General features: G+C 41.5%; 1 protein-coding gene across 1 annotated transcript; it reads right to left on the reverse strand.

Annotated features, from left to right (window-relative positions):
- Positions 1–713: 713 nt before the first annotated feature.
- swt1 (SWT1 RNA endoribonuclease homolog) lies at positions 714–20,121 on the reverse strand. Its single transcript, XM_076088313.1, has 19 exons — positions 19,955–20,121; positions 19,322–19,391; positions 18,956–19,029; positions 18,748–18,823; positions 18,037–18,110; positions 16,932–17,925; positions 16,615–16,744; positions 16,141–16,239; positions 15,494–15,685; positions 14,776–14,869; positions 14,135–14,358; positions 13,577–13,725; positions 13,115–13,253; positions 10,123–10,262; positions 9,682–9,812; positions 9,286–9,432; positions 6,369–6,435; positions 6,150–6,217; positions 714–1,333 (listed from the first exon to the last, which is right to left on the reverse strand). The coding sequence occupies exons 1-19, from the start codon at positions 20,008–20,010 to the stop codon at positions 1,225–1,227; spliced, it is 3,033 nt and encodes a 1,010-aa protein (XP_075944428.1). The 5' UTR covers positions 20,011–20,121; the 3' UTR covers positions 714–1,224.
- Between the last annotated feature and the right edge of the window lie 324 nt (positions 20,122–20,445).

Below are 20,445 nucleotides of genomic sequence, written 5' to 3' on the forward strand. Positions count from 1 at the left end.
AAAAAAAAAAGGGCAAAATCTATTGTCGAAATGTAGAGGCAACTAAACATGCAAATAGATTAGAAACAATATTCGTGATTTCTGGCAAAACTAAAACTTTAAGAGGAAATAAAACTGGTGGTTGTTCCTCTGGAAATAAATGTAAAAATTCCATCACATCAACAATCCTAAATAAAAGCCAGGCTCTTGATAATACAGTATCTAATGAGAGACATGGTCCCTTTTCACTCAGTGAGATTTAAAATTCAAAGCACACAAAACAAAATCGTTCAATTTCAGCTGTGTCTGCGTTCTGCAATGATTTAATGAAACAGGAAGTTCACTGACTTCAGATCATCCTTGGCCCTCGTTTCCTGTCTCCCCTGTACTCCCTTCACCTGTGTGACGTCTGATGCTTTAGCCTCTGTGTGTGTGTGTGTGTGTGTAATCTCAGTCCGTTTGCTGGCATCACCTGCGTTGTAATCCCCTTAATCTTCATGCACACACATGCACACATGCGGCCACATGCATTCACACTCAGGCTATCGATCACAGCACACATCCTATAATAATAATAATAATGGTGAGCCTCTCCTACAAACTGCAGGAAACACAAGGAAAGCAGCTTCACAAGATGAACCGACTGTAATTACTGTTACTGAGGATAAAATCATTTCTACTCGAAGATCAACAGAAGCAGACGATGCATACAAGAAAAAGAAATCGATAAGACAAAACTTCAAAACATTTAATTTGTTCATCATCACACATTCACATGGTCCAAAAATATCAAAATACATATATATCTCAAATTCTATTGATGCAGACTGTTCAACAGTGTTTCAAAAGCAAATATCGTTGTTTAAATAATAATAAAAGCCAGCACTATTTAACTAATAACGTTTAACATTATAAAACAATGTTTAAATGTTGAAAGACTGAAATGAGAAATCCCTGCTCAGCTGTGATTTGGCAGGATGTGTTGTGTCCGACAGATTATTGGAGGACATGGAAAGCAATACTTGATGCAGTGGAAAACAAACGTATTGCCTCTTACAATGATGGAGAACATCCAAAGACATCCATTCATCAGGCAAGCAGAACAACAATATGTTTTTTTTTTTATACAATAATTTAAAAAAAAGGTAACTAGCTCCAGTCACCAGAGACATCCCTTCAAAATAACAGTCTTTAATTCAAGTAAAGGATTTGAGTTTGGCTGCAGACTCCCAGATTGTGATCCAGTCAGGGCGCTGATGTGGTGAAGGCGAGGAGTTGACCCGTGCTCCCAATACAACAGTCCAGGGCCTCTTTAAGCCCCATTAACTGGGTCCCTCCCACTCTCAGCTTCTCCCTGGGAACACAAGCAAAGAGATGAGTTACACACAGAGACAGGACAGTGTGCTGTGTGTGTGTGTGTGTGCTTGACAAATGGTGAGCCTTCCTGTTTCTAAAAGCCACCACGTCCTACATGAACACAAACATCTCTGCCAGAGTTGGACCTCTGTGTTTGTCTTTTGCTGGGGCTCGTTGTGTTTCACCTGCTTTTATGCACCAATATAATCTAAATCTGGTGACACACAGTCACGATGAAGTATCAAACTCTTAATAAACAATAACTAAGCACCTTTCTTGCCCTCAAAACTCAAACCTTTGTTGCTCATTTAATGGTGACTAATTAAAACAATCCTCCAGTGTTGTCCTGAAAGAAGTGTTTGTTGCTGCTGAATCCTGACTTGATGCATTTGCTCTTCTGCAGTATGTCGTCATGCATCTGTTTGTTTTCACCAGTGTACAGATGTGAACATGTCTCGCTGCATCTCTATTTGGGGTTTTAGTAAAAGCCAAAGCCTGTTGGTTGAGTTAGTATGTGTTGTTTTTTTAACATCCCATTGAATTGTCCAGTGAATAGTTGTACGACGTCCCTTCGTACTCTCTGGATGAACCTGGAAAACTCCACACTGATCGTGTTCAGCACACAATGTCCACAGCAGACAAAAGAGCTTCTGTGTCGGCTGCAGCTTCCAGAAGCTCCGGGTCTCCATGGCGGCTATTTGGGGACACTTCTCTCCCGCTGAAGTAGATTTATACCCGGTTACAACACCTCATACATCCAAGTAGTTACAAACGCACGGACAAAAACACATGAATGGTCGTCACCGTGAGCACAAACACGTATACGGATTGTTCTGCTAGAGTCTTGGCAACAGCTGCCTAGCAGCGGAGCCACGGAAGGAGCTTGTTGCTTGTTTGTTTCCTCCTCGGCTTTGTTTCCATCGGAACGTTATGTAACTTCAGGGCAGAGGGACGGACCAAAGAAAGAGCAGCATTTGATGGCTGTTTTCACCCTGCATCCATCAATCCAGCTCCCTTTCTTCATCCCGTGGTGCAGCTGTGTGTTCTCATAAACTGTGGAAATCACAGACTTTAGCTGGATCTAGACCCACGAATGTGTCGGCCCGTCACAAATGATCTGGTGTTTACGTACCAGCGTGCTCCGTGTGAAAGGCTTCCTGTCAATGGGTTTACTTTGTTAGAACGAACCAGGGAAGAGCATCAAGCTCCACCAGGAAGGATCTCTGAACTCAGTGATGCACATGAAGTGTGCACAGAGTCAGTGAGCCAGAGCGGCGACGTGTACACAAAGAGGCAGCGCTGTGCTGCTGCTGTGCGTTACATAACGGCCTGTATGTGTGTTGGATAGGTAATTCATGGACATCCACAGGAGACAAGAACGATTTGCACTGAAATATTATAGAACCACATGATACATCGAGATGACTGTTTCTCCTCGAGCCAATCGTGTTAAGCTGCTATGGACACTCTCAATACTGCTCAATATCGGAAGAAAGAGAGGAAGAACAGTAGGTGAAAATGTGTCGGAGGGTCACCTATAAAACCTTTAAATGATAATTAGGTCCGTTTTTTTGTACATTTGGTTGGACTCATTGCACATGCTTTGAGATTTTCTCTTCATAATGGTTTCAACAGTGTTTGCCGTCTATAAGCAATTATGCTGCGATGGCTTTTGTGTTGAAATCTTGTTTATACATTTTGATTATACGGTAAAGCCGAGGCTTGTTTCCATTCGACTTTCATTTGAAAGCAACAACGTTGACCGTACGGGTGCGACTCACAGAAAGGCTTATGAAGGAATGATAACACGGTGGCACTGCGTCTGCTTATGAAACGTTTGACCTGATAAGACTCGGTGCAGTCCAATCAGAAGTGATGAAATCGTTGAGTTATGATATGGAGTAGAGGATGAAATGAATGCTTCTATACGTCTTCTCCTCTATTTCTACAGCTTGTGAATGATCTGTCTCATCAAACACAAAGCAGCTTCTCTTCAGTGTAGCTTTTGAATGAAAAATATCAGTAAATTTCGGCTTTTCTCTGGTTGGGTAGTTTTATGAAACAGCAGTCGGTGTTTGCCCCTGCTCATTCTGTTTTGACTGAGTTACATAAAAAACGTATGTGTAAATATTATGATAAACGATAATGCTGAAAGGGTAATGGATGAAGAGCTGGTGATATGATATGCAAGTGAAACACGCAGGCTGGACTTCACATGCACACAATGTAAGAGAGCGGTGAGGTATTTGTTCTCACCTCATCAGCCGCAATAACCGGCAGTGAAGCTGTATTCAAACCCCGATGACGCGTGAAAAGAGCCGCGGTGTCGCAAAACCAACAGTCTCACAATCACTGTTCCACTAACCAGCGGCACACACGTGCACAGAACACTGGGCAGGTACAGTGGAAAGACATGCTGCGTATATTCAAACGGGTCTTGGACTTAAAGTTATTCTAGCAGACGGCTGACGCAGCAAATAGGTTTTGTTCAATTCACACCCGCTCTCCTACAAAAACTGTGAAATGGACGTGGCCTTCAGAAAATGGGCTGATGTGAACACATGTTCATGCATGTCTTTCTCCACTGTATTGCAAATCATTTAAGAGTGGACCATACACACACAATAAGCTTCTCCTGCATGTAGCATGTAGCTAGTTGCACACAAATTACAAAAGACTCCGATAAACAATCTGAGATTAGTGTACTTGTTCTTTACCGATTGTTGAATAACTGGTGTTTCTGTGCCTGTGGTTTTATAAATAAATATGTGCAGTTGTTACTTTTTGATTTATGTGTTTTTTTTAAAGCCAACAGGCGCTTGTTATCGAGAATAATAAGCAACACAGAACAGCTTTTTCTAAAATCTTATCTGCTGTTGAGGCCCACTCTTACTGAAAGCTGTCTGCCGCTGACCGAACACGCCCCCCCCCCCCCCCCCCCCAGGGTTTATATAACCGATGACATCATACCGCAGCACGGAGCACCGAAATCAAATATTTAACACTACTGATAATGCGCTCACTAAGTAAAGGCCCTCATCACTTCACAGTGAATGTACCAAATCAAATATTTACAATCAGCGCACATTCAGCTGAACTGCATCTGTCAGCGGCGCCCTGCCGCAACCACAGCTGCACTGACGGGACCGCTGAGTGACGCAGCAGATGTGGTCTTTAATACTGACGTCACTATTCCAAGCATAGAAATCATACTTATATCAATATAACAACAACCGCAGTACTCATTAAAATAATTCTCTTTCAAGTGATCAATAGCTGTAACATCACTTATACTATTAGTGAAAGTCAATATCTTTTATGTGGTAATGAAATCATCAGAAGCAGCTTCCGGCATTAAGGCATTAAGAAGATGACACATAATGGCCGGAACACAAATAATCCGTTGAATACATAGAAGTTGTAACAGTGTTACATCCCGGTATGTGTGATCTTTCTTATCAAACAATCAACTGATTATCAAAATTGTTGGCGATTAGTTTTCTGCAGTTCAACTGATTTCAGAACAGCAAAAGTTTAACACAGTTTAGTGGCATTTAAATCATATCATCTCTAACAGTTAAAGACATGTCGTAGCTCAGCACACAACATCAGTCGGTGTCAGTGAGAAAGCTTTTAACAAATCCAGAAAACAAAAGTAGCGTGCACTTTATGTTCAACCGTGTCATGTTCCAAGTTACAAGCAGCAAAATAGAAGAGTTAAAGTAGGATAACCGTGTACTTGTATGTGTTAATATTTAAGGTGTAAAAGTTAAGCCTGTGTCACATGAGGGAGTCCTTCAGGCAGCGTTACTCTTTTCTCAAGCTGCACACAAATTCCTCCTTCCAAAAGATACTTATAATTTACTTCTTAAACATAGCGAGAAGTAAGCCACAGGTTAACATCAGCTGTTAAATAATGACATTGACAATAGCCTAGTGAAGTGACAGCTGTAACCCAGACCACGCTGGGTAAAGCAAATAATCTCCATGTTTCAAATAAAGTCAACCAAGCGTTTTATCTCTAGTTCACACTGCCGCTTGAAAAGTAAATCTTAGGATCAATCCTTGTCCATGCAACAGATACATCCTGACTGATTAATATGAGTTTATCAGATTACAAAAGTACAGAGATCTAGTCAGCACTCCTTCGATAACGAGTGACATGCCCACCATTGTTATCAGAGCTCTGCTGGGGATGTCTTTGAGGAGCACTATTGTAGCACATGAATGGCTGTGTGACGCTGGGTAAACGACACATACCTGCCCGGGCATGCTTCCACACAGAGCACAAGAGTTCGGGGAATTTGAGACGGTTTGATTTGGAATCAAACTGTCTCATTCGGGTCAGAAGAATGTCATTGCTCAGGGGATGAATCCCACTGTGTGGGCGGTGCTGCATCTATTCACATCTATTCACTAGTTTAAATATGCTTATCCTCCGAAGAAAACTGACAAAAACATATGTTAGGCTTGTCCTGTATGTTAAAACGTATGGAAGGGAGTAGATCAACTTTAAGCAAGTAGAAGTTTATATTTGTGAAAGATTTGAATGATCTGCCGCATTTGTCAGTAAATACAATCACAGACAATCAGATTCACTAGAAAAGAGAATGAATTCTCTGGAAGAACAACTTCAATACGTGGAGGTTGAGTTGGATTCCCAAGAAAACAGAATGAGCAATAGGAAGGAAGGGAGGAGGGTGAGAGTTAGAAGTATGGGGTGAACACAGTAGGCGATGATTATAACGTGTGTGTGCATGTGTGTGTGTGTGTGTGTGTGTGTGTGTGTGTGTGTGTGTGTGTGTGTGTCCTACCTATAGTCTTGTTGTGAGAAACAATCAAGAAGGTCTTTGGTTGTCAATCTGGAATCCCTGTCAACAATCTGAAACACAATGCATATGAGCTGAGCTCACAATGAACAGGCCGAGGTGAGCTAAACGTGACAAAGACCACTGCGGCGGGAAAAAAGGTCAAATTACTTTAATAAATCACACATGTAATTTTACACCGATAACATGTGTAATGGCACCCACCTCATTAGAGTGGATGATGCCGAGCAGTGCCTGAACTTCCTCTAAACCGGGGGCTGAAGACAAGACCCTGAGATGGACAAAAACACACATGACATATTATAGGGATCATCGTTTCTCCCGGCTGAAGCTTGAAGACAAAATGAACACACAGCACTTGTTTTCTCTCCCTATTATCCATCCATCACCATGCACCCAACCCAAACGCACAAACACAGGAAAAACTAAAACAAAGTAACGTACAAAAAGAGAGGAAGTAGGGACAGCAAAGGAGTGAAGAAGGAGGAATAGAAGATTTACCTAAATGGCAGAGAGAGAGAGCCTGAATAGAGTGAGTCACAGCTCTGCTCAAACATATCGAAAGATGAGTGTGGCTTTTGAAAGAGGATGCTTTGTTGTGGCAGAACTTGTCATGTGCAGAGTGAACACAAGCACCATCATCTAGTTTGCACACTTAAAGCGCCACATGAAAATGAAAAAGAAGAAAGTATTATCGATATTACGGAGTGATGTTTTGGGGACACACACATGGTAAGAACATGCCATGAAATCAAAGCATACACCTCAAAACAAATAGGACAATCTGGTAATGAAGTACCACTATATCGTCATATATTGGCAGAAACACTGAACAGGGGAGCTATCGAGGCCAAGAGGCTTGAAGTGGTAATAAAGTGCACTTGGGACACATACTTAGGAGTGCAGCGGGTTATGATCTGAGAGGGCTGTTTTGTCTCTTTTATAGCCACTGAGTGGAGAAAACACAGCATCATTTTTACTTTATTGCTCCCATCATCACAGAGATGAATATCTAAACACCCCATGTAGTTAAAACATTGTTTTCTTCCTTCTTGTCACCATTTGTAATGGGTTCTGTACTGTAAGATGTTTCCGGTTTGAAGCGACATGAAACTGATTCAGAGAGGAGCACATAGGGTTGAGAGATAACTAAACAAATCCCTGCAGAGTGCTGAAACACAGCACAATGAATGAAGCAGGTCTGGAAACATAGTATCATGAGTTTCATGGTCAACATGGACAAACTGGGATGGCAGAAGAAGCACAGCCATTTAAACTGCAATGTCTGGCAGGTAAGAACTGCAGTGATGCGTCTTGGCTGATGTACAGCTTTAACCACAAAAGTCGAACTTCATTCAACGTGTCAATTTGATTTTTTTAATTTCATGCTTACACAACTTCTTTTGAAGGTTATTTTTGGAGTCTTCTACGCTAGTACCGGATACCTAAAGTGTACAGAGTACGGAGTTCAGAGTGACATCTGGACGAAACAGAGCGATCAATCGATACTTTGCCCTCAAAGAGACCAAAATGTCAATTAATAATGTACAGACTCTTAACTGGACCTTGTATTTGTGTGATGTTGGGTTGTTTTATGTGCGTGCGTGTGTGTGTGTGTGTGTATAAGAGACTGTAAAAATAATAAATAGGAGAGGTATATTGTTCAGACTTGAGTTACTAAATTATTAACGTCCAGCCGTCGTTGTATTGTATTAAAAGAGTTCTGAACTGTGGGATGTCTTCTTGCAGCCGCCATGACAGCAATGCAAACTTAATGGCAAACAAGTTGACGGATGTGACTGCAAGCAACATGGAGATTTTATCAAAGAAGACAGAACAAGAGCACAGAACCCATAAAAGCCCCCAATTGATATGTCATTTTTGCAATGGCATCAATTCTTTATGGTGGACATTTCTCATTGCACTCAACCAAAGACTCTTGTGATTACCATTCTGACAGCTGGAGGATGTGAGCAAATCGGTGTGAAATGTAAGCAAGCGCAGATATTTTCAGATGCCACTGCAGGCCCAGGTAAACACGAGGAAAGCCTACTGGAAGTGAAGAAATCTCAGGGATAACTGTTTGCATTTTTCGTTTTTCGAAAGGCAGCTGTGAGAAACTAAACTGTGCGACAGTGTAGCGCTGTCTGTTGCGTCACGGTAAAGGTGATAAGGCAAAGCTACAAGGTCAAGCAGATTAACATTATGTGCCAAACAGGAGCTGAGAGCTGAGAGCTGAGAGCAGAGAGCTGAAAGCATACAACCAGGACACAGGAAGGAGCAGGCTGGTGAAGGACAGTTTAAAGGGGCTTTTAGAGGGACTGGCTGTTGAGACAAAGGTGAGGGACACCTGTGAAGGCATGAGGAGGGTTCAGGGTTTAAAGCACATGAACAAGTGGGGGACAATGGCAGTTGACACAATAGTTGTGGAGGGTGTTAAAGGAGAGGTGACACACAAATTCCTGCTCAGAAACTTCTTTCTAGACTTCAATGTATTCTCATGCTTTAGAGCTCAGGCTCTTTAAACCCACCGAGGATGTTGCATACTGGATACAGCTATGTTAGCAGGAGGAGATTAGACCATTTACATTTTGCAAACACAGATCACCTTTAAAGTTAATATAAAAAACTTCATATTTACACATCCAGCAACACTATCTTTCATCTGGAATCATGTTTCTGGTCACCTAGCAATGCTAACTTAAATATTCACTATCTTTTGAGCTGTTTTTGGACTCCAGCATCTCCTAAGTTGAACTATGTGGTTGTTTGGCTGCTACGTTCACCAGCTAGTCGCTAACTTTGCAGTCGGTTTTTAGAGCTTTTTTTTGCTGAAAACAGCCCCACGAGAGCGGCGAGAGTGAAACAAAACAGCAGAAGCTGCAGGCTGTAAAACTAAAGCGATGAGCTGAAAGGTGCTGCAAAGCTCTGTAGAGCTGAGGGAGGACTGCAGAGCACAAAGTTGTGATGTGATTCATTGTTAATATAGAAACACAGCATAGCCTCTTTAACACGAAAATACAAAAGTGAGACTGAACATGTAAATTGACACAGATGGCAAGTGGCCAACAGGTAGAGAAGCAGAACGTCTGACAGCCGTGATGCGAGTGGGCTCACATACCTGCTGAAGGCTTGGAGCAGCTGTGAGACCATGGAGGACAGTTTGTGCAAACAGACCAAGGCGTCCTGTGGTGGCGGAGGGCCTCCCACCGGCTGAGGTCTCTGCATGGTGTGATGGTCAAAGCCCAGAGCTTTGAACACTTCCAAGCTGAAACATGACAGGAAACACAATGACCTCAGGGGCCCACGGAATGCAATACAAAACTAAATAAACAACCTCCGAAGAGTTGTTTTTGCTCTTGGAAATGTTCTCCTTGTTTTCCTTCACAAATCAAGGCTTTCTTTTTGTGAGAATCTGTAAAAAAAAAAAAACACACACACACACACATCATCCTGAAATGTTCTCTACAGTATAATCCTTCCTGCACTGCATCAGTCAAATCCCTGTGACACCCACCTTGTTTGAAACACATGAGACCAGATGTTCTCAAACAGGGCCCACACTTCCTGGTGAGAGACCTGAGCAGACGAGGGTTGTTTCTCTTCATCGTTATCGTTCATGACAACATCACAGGCAGGAGGTTCCCACTACACACACACACACACACAGAGCGACGCATCTTTAAAATCCAACAGTGTCAAATAAAAACCTGTGTATAATATGAATCTGCATCCTGCTGTCTGAGTCATTATTGTTTTGGGAATCATTATCAACTTTTTCAAATCTGATTTCCCCCAAGAGCTATCTCGACACAAGCACAATACACGACAGAAACAGGGTAGAAAAAATATTGTTGTGTATTTCTGTGCTTCCAAACAATGCAAAAGACAATTCAGAGGGTGTAGTACTACAGTAGGAACGGAGTTAACGTGTGATTGCATGCAGCTCCTAGCTGACCTGCGGCTGTAGCTTGTTGTAAATGTTGTCCAGTATGGAGATGGCACTGGAAACAAGTCTGGAACTTTTCCCAAACACTTTCACCAGCTCCTTAGCTTCTTGGAGGGCTGCTGACGTAGCGCTACAGTTTGCTGCTTCACCTGAGTAAACACATGATAGATAGATATGAGCCATCAGACGTGTGCCAGTAGATGCATATCAAGGTACGAGGACGGTTTGTGTCTGTAACCTTTTGAGAAGAACTGTTGTGAATATAGAGATGTAAAGAAAACCAGCCAGAGCTCAGACTGGACTTGTGCGGATGTGTCTTATGTCCAACTCTGACTTTCGAGATACTGAATACTTGAAAGGACATTGTATGGTCTTACATTCATTCCCTTGGGACATACTGTGACTTTAAACATAACATCCATGATCCTAACCCACTAGAAGTGTGTGGCAGCGTCTGTGTCTGCAGAGCCCTATGCCTGTACTTTCTCTTTTCCTTTAATTTTGCTGTGCTCGGGACGTTTCTGGGTGTGTAGCCCCCACGCATTTGCAAGCACGCATCCCAGAGGAAGCTATGAAAATGGAGGACACAGCATTAAAAAAAAAATGGAGGTATAGGGAGGCGAGTGACAGCGAATCGGTGTGCAATGCTGCAGGTGGTACACTGGGCTGTTTTCTGTTAACTGCGGTCAGGGGGATGTGCACTTCTGGTGCTGTTGAGCCGGGGAGAGGAGGGGCGAACTTTGAATGTTGAGTTTACAAATAGTACGCGACAATTCCTGCACAGTATGTCTTTAAAACTCAGCCTTTGTCACTTTTTAGGAGGATGTAATAAGTCTGTCCTCACAAGTCTAGCTACAACTGACCACATGCACGCTCACAGCCTGCTTAAGGGAGACCAGAAAAATCGCATGCAGTACTTTTCCACTCCAAGATTTGTTCTTCGCCTCACATACAGTTTATCCCTCCTTCCCTTCCTCCTCCTCCTCCTCTTCCTCGCCCTCCTCTCACAGTCCTTTCACAGTCCTGGCACAGAGCCAGGCTGTGTGGTACCAAGAGATCCAGCATCATGTTAGTGTATAAAGACAGGGAAAGGGTAAACCTCCATTGTCTTATCTGTTAACAATCTTGGAGTGGATCAAAATCATTGTGCCACTGTTGTAGCAGTGGACAGTGGACAGTGACAGAGAGACTGAATGAGAGGCTGAGACCAACACACACACACACACACACACACACACACAGAACTGTAAGCGTAATGTAATTAGATTGAGTCATGAGATCCAGGGCAAGAAGTGCTGCAGTGGACAACTCAGCATCTTTCTGACACACATTTGAGTGTCCTGCTTTAGCAGACGACCTGATTGTGTATGTGGTTCTGTAGGGTTCTAGCGCAGTGCAGGGAACACCACGTCATACCCCAGCGGACTAAGATGACTCAGTATCTTAATGCCGCTGTCCGGAGAAACATAAAAGGAAACAAATGCAGCATTAAAACTATTACAGTGGCACAAAGAATACCTTTCCACAGATGTGAAATGTTGTATCATATCTCATGTAGTAGCTCAATATTTAGTTTTCTTTCTAAATCTATTGTTCACATTCAAAGGAAGATTAAAATCTACTCCGATAAAACTGGTATCAAATGTTTTCATCTACAGTGTGTGACGTCATCGAGCCTCACCAAACACCAGCAGCAGAGATGATGCTAAATGAAACAAAGTAAGAGGTTAACAGACTCTGTAAGCCGTGTTAGAAAGCACAGCTAAAAACAAGAACTCAGTTCTAACCAGGCTTGATTTATTTCTCTGGACGATGTGGAAAAGATTGTTCATTTTTTCACTGAGTTACATATTAAGTTTGGTTACATTTCTCAAGTTACTGTCCAGCTGCACACTGAGTGCTTGGACTATGGCCAAGACAGTGACGTGCAGTGAGGTTCGTGGCTGGTGAGGCACTGACTCTTACAAATATATGAACCCAAGAGAGTAGCTTAAATCACCATTCAATTGGCAGCTTGCACATTGAGTGCTGGTTGTTTTTCATATTTCATATCAGCATTCTTCACACACACACACACACACACACACACACAGGTACGGTACATATTTGATTCCACCGTGAGCGTGTGCGCCGCGATCCGGCTCCGACAGATTTTTGCGGTCAAAGCAAAATACAAGAAGAAGAAGAGAAGTGTAGAAGAAGAGCAACGGCAGAACAAGCATAAAGCCGACCCGTGGGCCCTCGCGCGCCCCCTTCATTGTGGCAGAGGTACTGTGTGCCTCCCCTCTGTGCTTTTTCACTGCGGTTTTATGTCAGATCAGCAACGACTAAATATGTTCTACACATACGTGAAATACATGACCTATTCTATGGAAAGAAAGGACGTATAATAAAAGTGTTTACAGATATCACAGTGGTGACAAACAATGAGAAAGCAAAAGGCGCGCGCTCAACCCAGTTTGTGAAGGATTGCACAATCTGAGGTGAGGCACGTACAGCTCGTCGCTGCCTCACCTCGCGTGCCTCCTCTCTGTTTGAACAGGACGTGCGCAAATTCAGCGATTTTGATTATAAAAATGCTTGAAATGATTGGAATCATACAGAAATTACATTTACAGCACAGATCAGTAGAGAAATATTCCTATTTTATTTGATCATCATTTGTTTTTTTACTTTTCATGACAGGTGAGGCTCTGCTACCACTAGTATCTGTTTCATGCATCATCTATTTGTTTTATCATATCTTTACTAGCTTTTATTGAACATGAGATGTGTTTCATTATACAGTATATAGTGGATTGTTTAGTTAACCTTGAAGATGGTGCCAGTTGCAACAAGATTCAAGATTCAAGACTGTACTGGAAATCTTTACCTGGGCTAAAAAAACAAATGTGTTTTTGTTCATAGAAAGAAAAACATTGAAACAAATGTAAGCTCACTAGCAGACTGTTGAAAAGCACCCAGAGACATAAAAGCCCCTCCCCCTCTTCCACCCACATACCTGAGTTGAAGAATTCGATGAGATTTAGAACAGTTTGCAGCTTCCTCCGTGGGACAACGTGCCCAAAGACAGCAATCCAGTGCTTTTTCAAACACTGCAGGACATCTTGAAGAGTCCAGGGTGGTTTTCGGTAAACTATCTGTTAACAGAAGAAACGAAACAATAAAAATAAGCCAAAATTAAAAATATTGCAATGTTCAAAATGACGAGCAATCTGGCCTATATATACTCTCTGATAGCCCACAAGGGGAGATTTGATCCATAATTTTCCACCACAAAAATATAAATCTGATCTAAAATGACCGACCAGATGCCTTGAAATAATGCAAAGATAAACCAAATAAGCTCCTTTAATCCCTTCATGAGTACCAGATATCAGTTCTCAATGTTTTAAATGCATTTAGAAACAGTAATTAAAATATAGTGGAAAAGATAATGGGAAATTCCAATTCACAATTTTACCTCCAGCCAGAGGTCTTCGTAGGCGGCCTTCATCTCCACCTCCAACGCATCGGACAGCACGTCTCGCAGGCAGTCCTCGAGTTCACAAACACTGCTGGGGTTCCATCGGGTCTTCTCTTCATCCTCTCGTGTGCTCAGTCGCTTGTTATCTGTGTTACATACATACATACATACGGTATATGAGTGGATACAAAAAATAAACCCATAATGCAGGGGAGCAGTTCTTTTTTTACAAAAGATGATATGCACATATATGCAGCAGAAGAGCATATGGCAGCACAAAATACACACTAGATGATATGGCAGCTGTTACACGACAGATACACCCTCCAGTCTGTGTATGTTTTGTTTGTTAAAACTGCTAAAATGTCACCTGAATTAAACACTTGATACAGATGGACTTGAAGTGAGGCAAATAAAACATGGAGACTAGAAGGGCTGTGACGAAATGGCGAGGGCATGGATGGTATGTGCTGTGAACTATTACACCATGATGCAAAACGGAAGGTCATTTCCTGTTTTGCCAAAAAAAAAGGTACACATTAGTCGTTGGCTCACCTCTCTCTTCTACAGAAAGGCCTGTCGTCTCCTGACTGTGTGTACAGCTCCCGCTCTGCATTGGTGATGGGAGGTGAGGGCTGACGTGGGGCAGCATGGGAGTCTTAATGTTTCGCAGAGGATGAACGCCATGTCTGTGCTTTCTAATCTCGGCCTCCAAATCGTTCTTGCTCAGGGCCTCCACTCCACTCAGGAGGGCCTTACTGCATAGGTTCTTATCATTACTAGAGAGGAAAGAGAGGATAACATGTTTTAGCATCAAAGTCAGAGTTATCTGACCTGTAGCTGTGCAACATTAGTCGAATGTCTGGCCACAAATTCTACTTTAACTTAGCAAAATGATCAGTAACAGCATTTGGAAATAGTGGCAGTCAGAGAAATAGGTCAAAAGGAAAAAGAAGGTGAAACAATACAATGGCCGCCCCACTATGCAAGCCAAAAGAAAATCCCTGAACTGAACTCTCCATGCTCAGCACATCTATTCTTGCCCAATTATTCTGTCTGGCCCTCTCTCTCGTGAACTGGAACTATCTGGCTGGGCCCACTCACAGTCACATGCATGTGCATTATTTCCAGAGGACACAAGACTCTGCAGCAGCAGCAGTATATGCCACAGGGGGGGGGGGGGGAGGGGAACTCACGTGCATAGAATGAGAGCACACTCTGGGTACAGACTTAGGTATTGCAGGCAGCACTGCAGCACCCGGTCATCATTATTCTCAGCATTTAGGCCATCTGGGGACGAGGAGGTACAAAGAGAGAGGAAGAGAACGACAAGAGTGACAGAGAAAAACACGACAGTCTGTTAAAGAGAGATCGCTCATGGTTAGCGTGTTACCACACCGTACAAAGACAAAGTGAGGAGATTCAAAGATGAACACGAGATGGAGACTTCAAGTCTATTTCAAGAGATGCACTAATTCTCCTAAATAGTAAACAATACCTCTGCTAAATCTCTATCACACATCTTTTTGACGAGAACCTTACACCACTGTTGGTAAAAACCACTGTCTGATAAATATTATATACAGCTAAGAAGTGAACCCTGCCCATGAGATTCACAATATGTACACATTGATGATGAATTCTGGAGGACTGGCTTAGTGATATTGTCACCTAGTATTTGTGTAAGTGTTGGGCACGGATGCACGGCAGCTCTGTAGCTGTGTGTGATAATTGTAATACCTTACTGTAAAGGTCAAAAAGCTTTATATAAGTGCATAATGCAATAGTGTCAATGTAATACACACCTCAAACACTGTACCATGCTCAATAACTAATTCACTTTTAGGTTCCGTACTTGGTTGTAGGTCAACAATGCACAGAAAATTCCCTTATTTTCCTTAAATAAACACTCACTGCTGCCCTCAGCGGCCTGCTGCATAGACTGCCCCCACAGGTGATGTCCTCGGTTCTTCAGGACGTTGTATATGTACGAGATGGCAGGAGTTGCCAGGTGCGCCACAGAACCCGACATGCCCCTCCCCCTTTTTAGTGAATCCAGCTCCTGAAGCACCACCCAGGGGATCAGGACTGTAGGGACGCCCAGCGCTAAGAGAACATGAAGTGGGGAGGAAACGAGTGTTGATGATTCCATATTTCATAACATTAGTGCATTTTATTATTAGAACTAGAAATAAATCCCCCAAAAAATGGAAATCCTACTTTCTTGGAGTATGTTTTTTATGATAATTCCTCAACAATTATGTCCTTTTCAACTATTGATTGTGTGGTGAAATGATGTCTTTGTGAGCAGATGGACAGTTAAACGTGTATTTCTCCTTTTAACTGGAGATCTGTTTAGAAGGGTGGGAAGATCTATGGATGATGTATAATAATAGCTAAGCCACTGCCGCAGAAGAACTTCTAGCATTTGGCTCACAACTGGACAAACCTGGGAGTGAAAACTAACTGGATACTTTCTATAATATCATTATATAACATATGAAATAACCATAAATCATTCTATGAGAAAAAAAATCAAGTATTAAAATCATCATAAACACCTCCAAGGCTGTGAGACCTGATCGTTTTCACATAATCCAGGTGACTGAGGAGAATGTTGGTGTCCAAAACAAGGATTAGGTCTTGCTGAGGCGGTTTACCTGTAAAAAAAGCAAGTTCATATATATAGTTATATAGTTTGTTGTTAATTGTTAAAAGTTAACAACAGAATCAAATTGGACATAACAATTTCAGGCAAAGTGTAGTGCCTGTGTAGGTTACAGATCAGAATTTGAATCTTCTTTTGGTATATAATCATTTCACGTGTCATTCTGAGGCAAAAGCAAATCAAATGTATGTATGATATTTCATGTTAATCACACTAAGTGAGGCCACTACAAGGCTTACACTTTTGAACTCAGCTTATAGTGCCTCCATGTGGCCATTTGAGACTACATCCCACAAAGAGTTTATATTTACACTTAGGATGAGCGCACACAATTTCAAGCGTCTCTCAATCAAACAATACAACGTACAGTGCGTGTCTGCCGCTCCCTCTTCCGGAGGGTCAATCTCCATACAGGTGAGCTCCCCATAGCTTTGCATCACGTTCACCTCCAGTCGCTTCTCAGACCGGGCGAGATGAAGCTCTTCAACCACTTGCATCTACAGAAAAACACATTTTAGAAAACAAATAAAATATAAAACAACTAAAAATATTTGAACAACATAATGCGGATGTAATTCCAATATACTAGCTGACAAAATGCTTTCATTAGAATCGTTTCTGTGTGAAAAATAAATAAAGCAAACATTGGCTTGTTCAGATGAAATGAATAATGCTTTTTATTACCTGGGCATACCGCGGCTCAGCGACTGTATGAGCCGGGGGTTGGCTTGACGGAAACGTCCTCTTATCTTGCCCTTCAGATGAACAACTAGGTGTAACGTCCACACAGCGGTGAGCTTGTTGGACAGTCTCCTGCACGGCTTTGCTTCTTGAGGCCCCAGAGTCTGGAGGTTCAGTCCCATGCTTGAGATTTCTGTTTGAGGAACTAGCGTCGTTATTGTTACCGGTGCTATCTGCTGGTCTTGGTTGAACCTTTTTGGATATCTTAAACTGGAGAGGCAGAGCTGACACAGGACAGCATCTTTGTTTCTGAACAGATGAGGACTTGACTGTTTTAAATGACATCGATGTGAAACTCCCTGGGACTGTTCTGACATTTGAGCTACTAACTGAGGTGGTGTGCTTGGATGAAGTGGAGGAATGCTTTGCAGTAGAGACAGTTTTTGCATCTGTACACGAGCTCCTTTTGGCCTTATTTTCTTGATGCCGTTGGCACATCTTCTTGAACAGTTCTGTTCTCTTCTCCCATGAAGTATCCGTAGAGCCAGAGGCCTTGCTTGGTTCTCTGGTCTCGACAGCGTTGCTTTTATTTCCAGTCCTTGGTGGTTCCTCAGCTCTGCACTTCTTCTTCTGTTCTTTCTGATCAGCAGAAACTAAAATGGGACTCCTTCGCTGCTTTTTCAATTTGGATGTGCTGCTATGGGAAGATTTTTGATCTGTGCTCCCTTTAGACGTCTTCTCTGTCCTCTGAGGAACTGTACCTGCATCGTTCGATGGTTTTGAGGGTCCGCTTTCTGCAGTCTTACACCTACTGACAGCGTTATCTTTACCTGAAATTTCACGCTTTGGTTTTGTACATTCGTCTCTCTTATGAACAGGTTTCTGGTCTGTTGCTTGTGTTTTTGACCGTCTGTAGACAGGCCTTTTGATGAGGCGGGTGCTTTGGGAAACATCTTTAACGGAAGGCAAAGCACACTTTTCTAGTTTTGCTGCAGAGCTACATGTAGAAGAACAGAAGAAAATATCACGTTCAGAGATAATAAACAAACATTTTAATTAAGTGAATGATATTCAACTACATATTATCAACAAGTAAACTGTATCTAACCTCTCCTGACTGTTTACATCGTGCTTCGTCTTTCCACTTTTGTAATTCTTAGTAACATCTTGTTCCTTGGATGACTGAAAACATGGAAAAAAACATTACATTTCTCTTGCTCACCAGAAAATTATCTGAAACAACTTTAAAAAATGATGAATTTGTTTTATTCAAAAATTCTAAATATTTGCTGGTTCCAGGTTTATAAATATCTCTTTGGGGTTTGGATTATTTGGTCAGACAAACCAATCAATATATTTCTATTTCTTCTTTGGCAAACAGTGAAGGCTATTATTCACAAGTATGTTTGGACGTTTTATAGACAAAATGATTAATTGCGAACATAATTTCAGATTAATTGATAATAAAACTTGTTTTTACTTTCAGACCTACTGCCTACAGTTAAGAGATTTTGCCATACCGTCTATATTGTGGTAGCTATCCCCGTAAATCTCTGTTTGTCGTCTATTTGTCTGCCTTTTTGTTTTTTCATGAATTTAACGAAGCACTTTGATTTGTCCGGTATCAGCTAGACTAGCCAAAAACAAACATTCCTGATTGGTTACTTTATCCATGAACAATTGTTCGAGGGGTTTTCCACAAATTGATGTGGATATTATATCACAATATGTATTGATATCATGACTTAAAGTAACATGCATTGAAACAGAGGAATGTATCCATATAGACAGCCCCTAGCACCAAAACACTGTAGAATACCTTCTTATCTCCTTCACTTGAGGACGACGACTTCTTGCACGACGACTTCTCCCACTTTTCTCGTTTTGCTGCACAGCTACATGTAGAAGAACAGAAGAAAATATCACATTCAGAGATAATAAACAAACATTTTAATTAAGTGAATGATATTCAACTACATAATATCAGCATTGATTTGTTGTTAAAAGTCAAGTAAACTGTATCTAACCTCTCCTGACTGTTTACATCGTGCTTCGTCTTTCCACTTTTGTAATCCTTAGTAACATCTTGTTCCTTGGATGACTGAAAACATGGAAAGAAACATTACATTTACGATCGATATAGGTCTATTTCTTCTTTTAGAAACAGTGAAGGCTATTTTTCACAAGTATCTTCGGACGTTTTATAGACAAAATGATTAATGGCGAGCATCATTTTTTAAGATTAATTGATAATGAAACTTGTTTTTTACTTTTGCTTTTGGTTTTCCACAAACCATGTGGATATTATATCACAATATGTATTGATATCATGACTTAAAATAGCATTGCTAGACAGCCCACAGCAACAAAACACTCCTGAAATACCTTCTTACCTTCTCATCTTCTTCACTTGAGGATGACGACCTCTTGCGCTTTCTCTTTTTTGATTTTTTAGGCATTTTCCTATAAATGTAATTTTGAAAAAGCAGGTCTTGAGTGACTATGCATCATCCTTACACAACACACAACAATCCATACTAGAAATACCGAATTATCGTTAAACTTCTCTTAATGAGGGACTACCAATATAACATAGAAATATACCTTAATAACATGATTAGATGCTCTGTCTACAAATACATGTCATAACGTGTCGTACAAACTGGTTAGACCCGTTGCTTGTGTAGCTGTAGCGTTAACGTTAATTGGTAACGTTCGCTAACATTAAGTTAACTGGTTTGTATTGGTTTCATTGATGTAGCATTAGCTATCTTACGTTAAAGGTTAATACACAAGAGACAAACTGGGACTAACACTGTGTAGTGACACAAACATAACTAGCTTACGTTTGGGTACAATTTGTATTAAACTCATATCTAATGTAAAACTATAGAATAGTTATTAGTATAGAAGTTTTGAGCTGACTGTTAGATTCACAACCAAGAGATAAAGTCAACATGTACCTCTAACTTAACTAACGCTAGTTAAACTTGACGCTAACTGATGAAAAAAGAATACAAACCCACAAGCAAAGTGTCTTCTTTGGTGTCTGAAACGTTATGGTACACGAATTTAGTGGCATAAAGCCCGTCTATTAGGAATAAATGTGTCATATACAGCCAAATACGTCAAATTGACATACTTAACGTTACTCTAATCTGACAGATTCCCTGAAAACACTGTAGCGCTTCCGCATCTTTCTTCTTCTACGACTATTTCTTCTTCTGGTTGCTAAATTACCGCCACAGACTGGACTGGAGTGGAAATCTGCGCGCCTGGACGTTGATCTGGTGATAAATACAGAATCGTTATGCCCACAGCGTACCAGTGTGTCCTCTAAAGAGAAAGACAAATGCAGTCATGAACAGGGAGTAGACAGTACAAGGTCAGCTGGGAGTCAGTATCGTAACTGAGTGGGTTATCTTGGTAACATTCTTTTCATCAACGTTACACAACATTTTAAGTACAGCAGTTAAGCGAATATTTTTCCACTCACCTTGTTACCTTTTAAAGCATT

Source organism: Anarhichas minor, unplaced genomic scaffold (assembly GCF_050575085.1).
Source record: "Anarhichas minor isolate MPS153535 unplaced genomic scaffold, ASM5057508v1 ptg000010l, whole genome shotgun sequence".
Taxonomy (NCBI): Eukaryota; Metazoa; Chordata; class Actinopteri; order Perciformes; family Anarhichadidae; genus Anarhichas; species Anarhichas minor.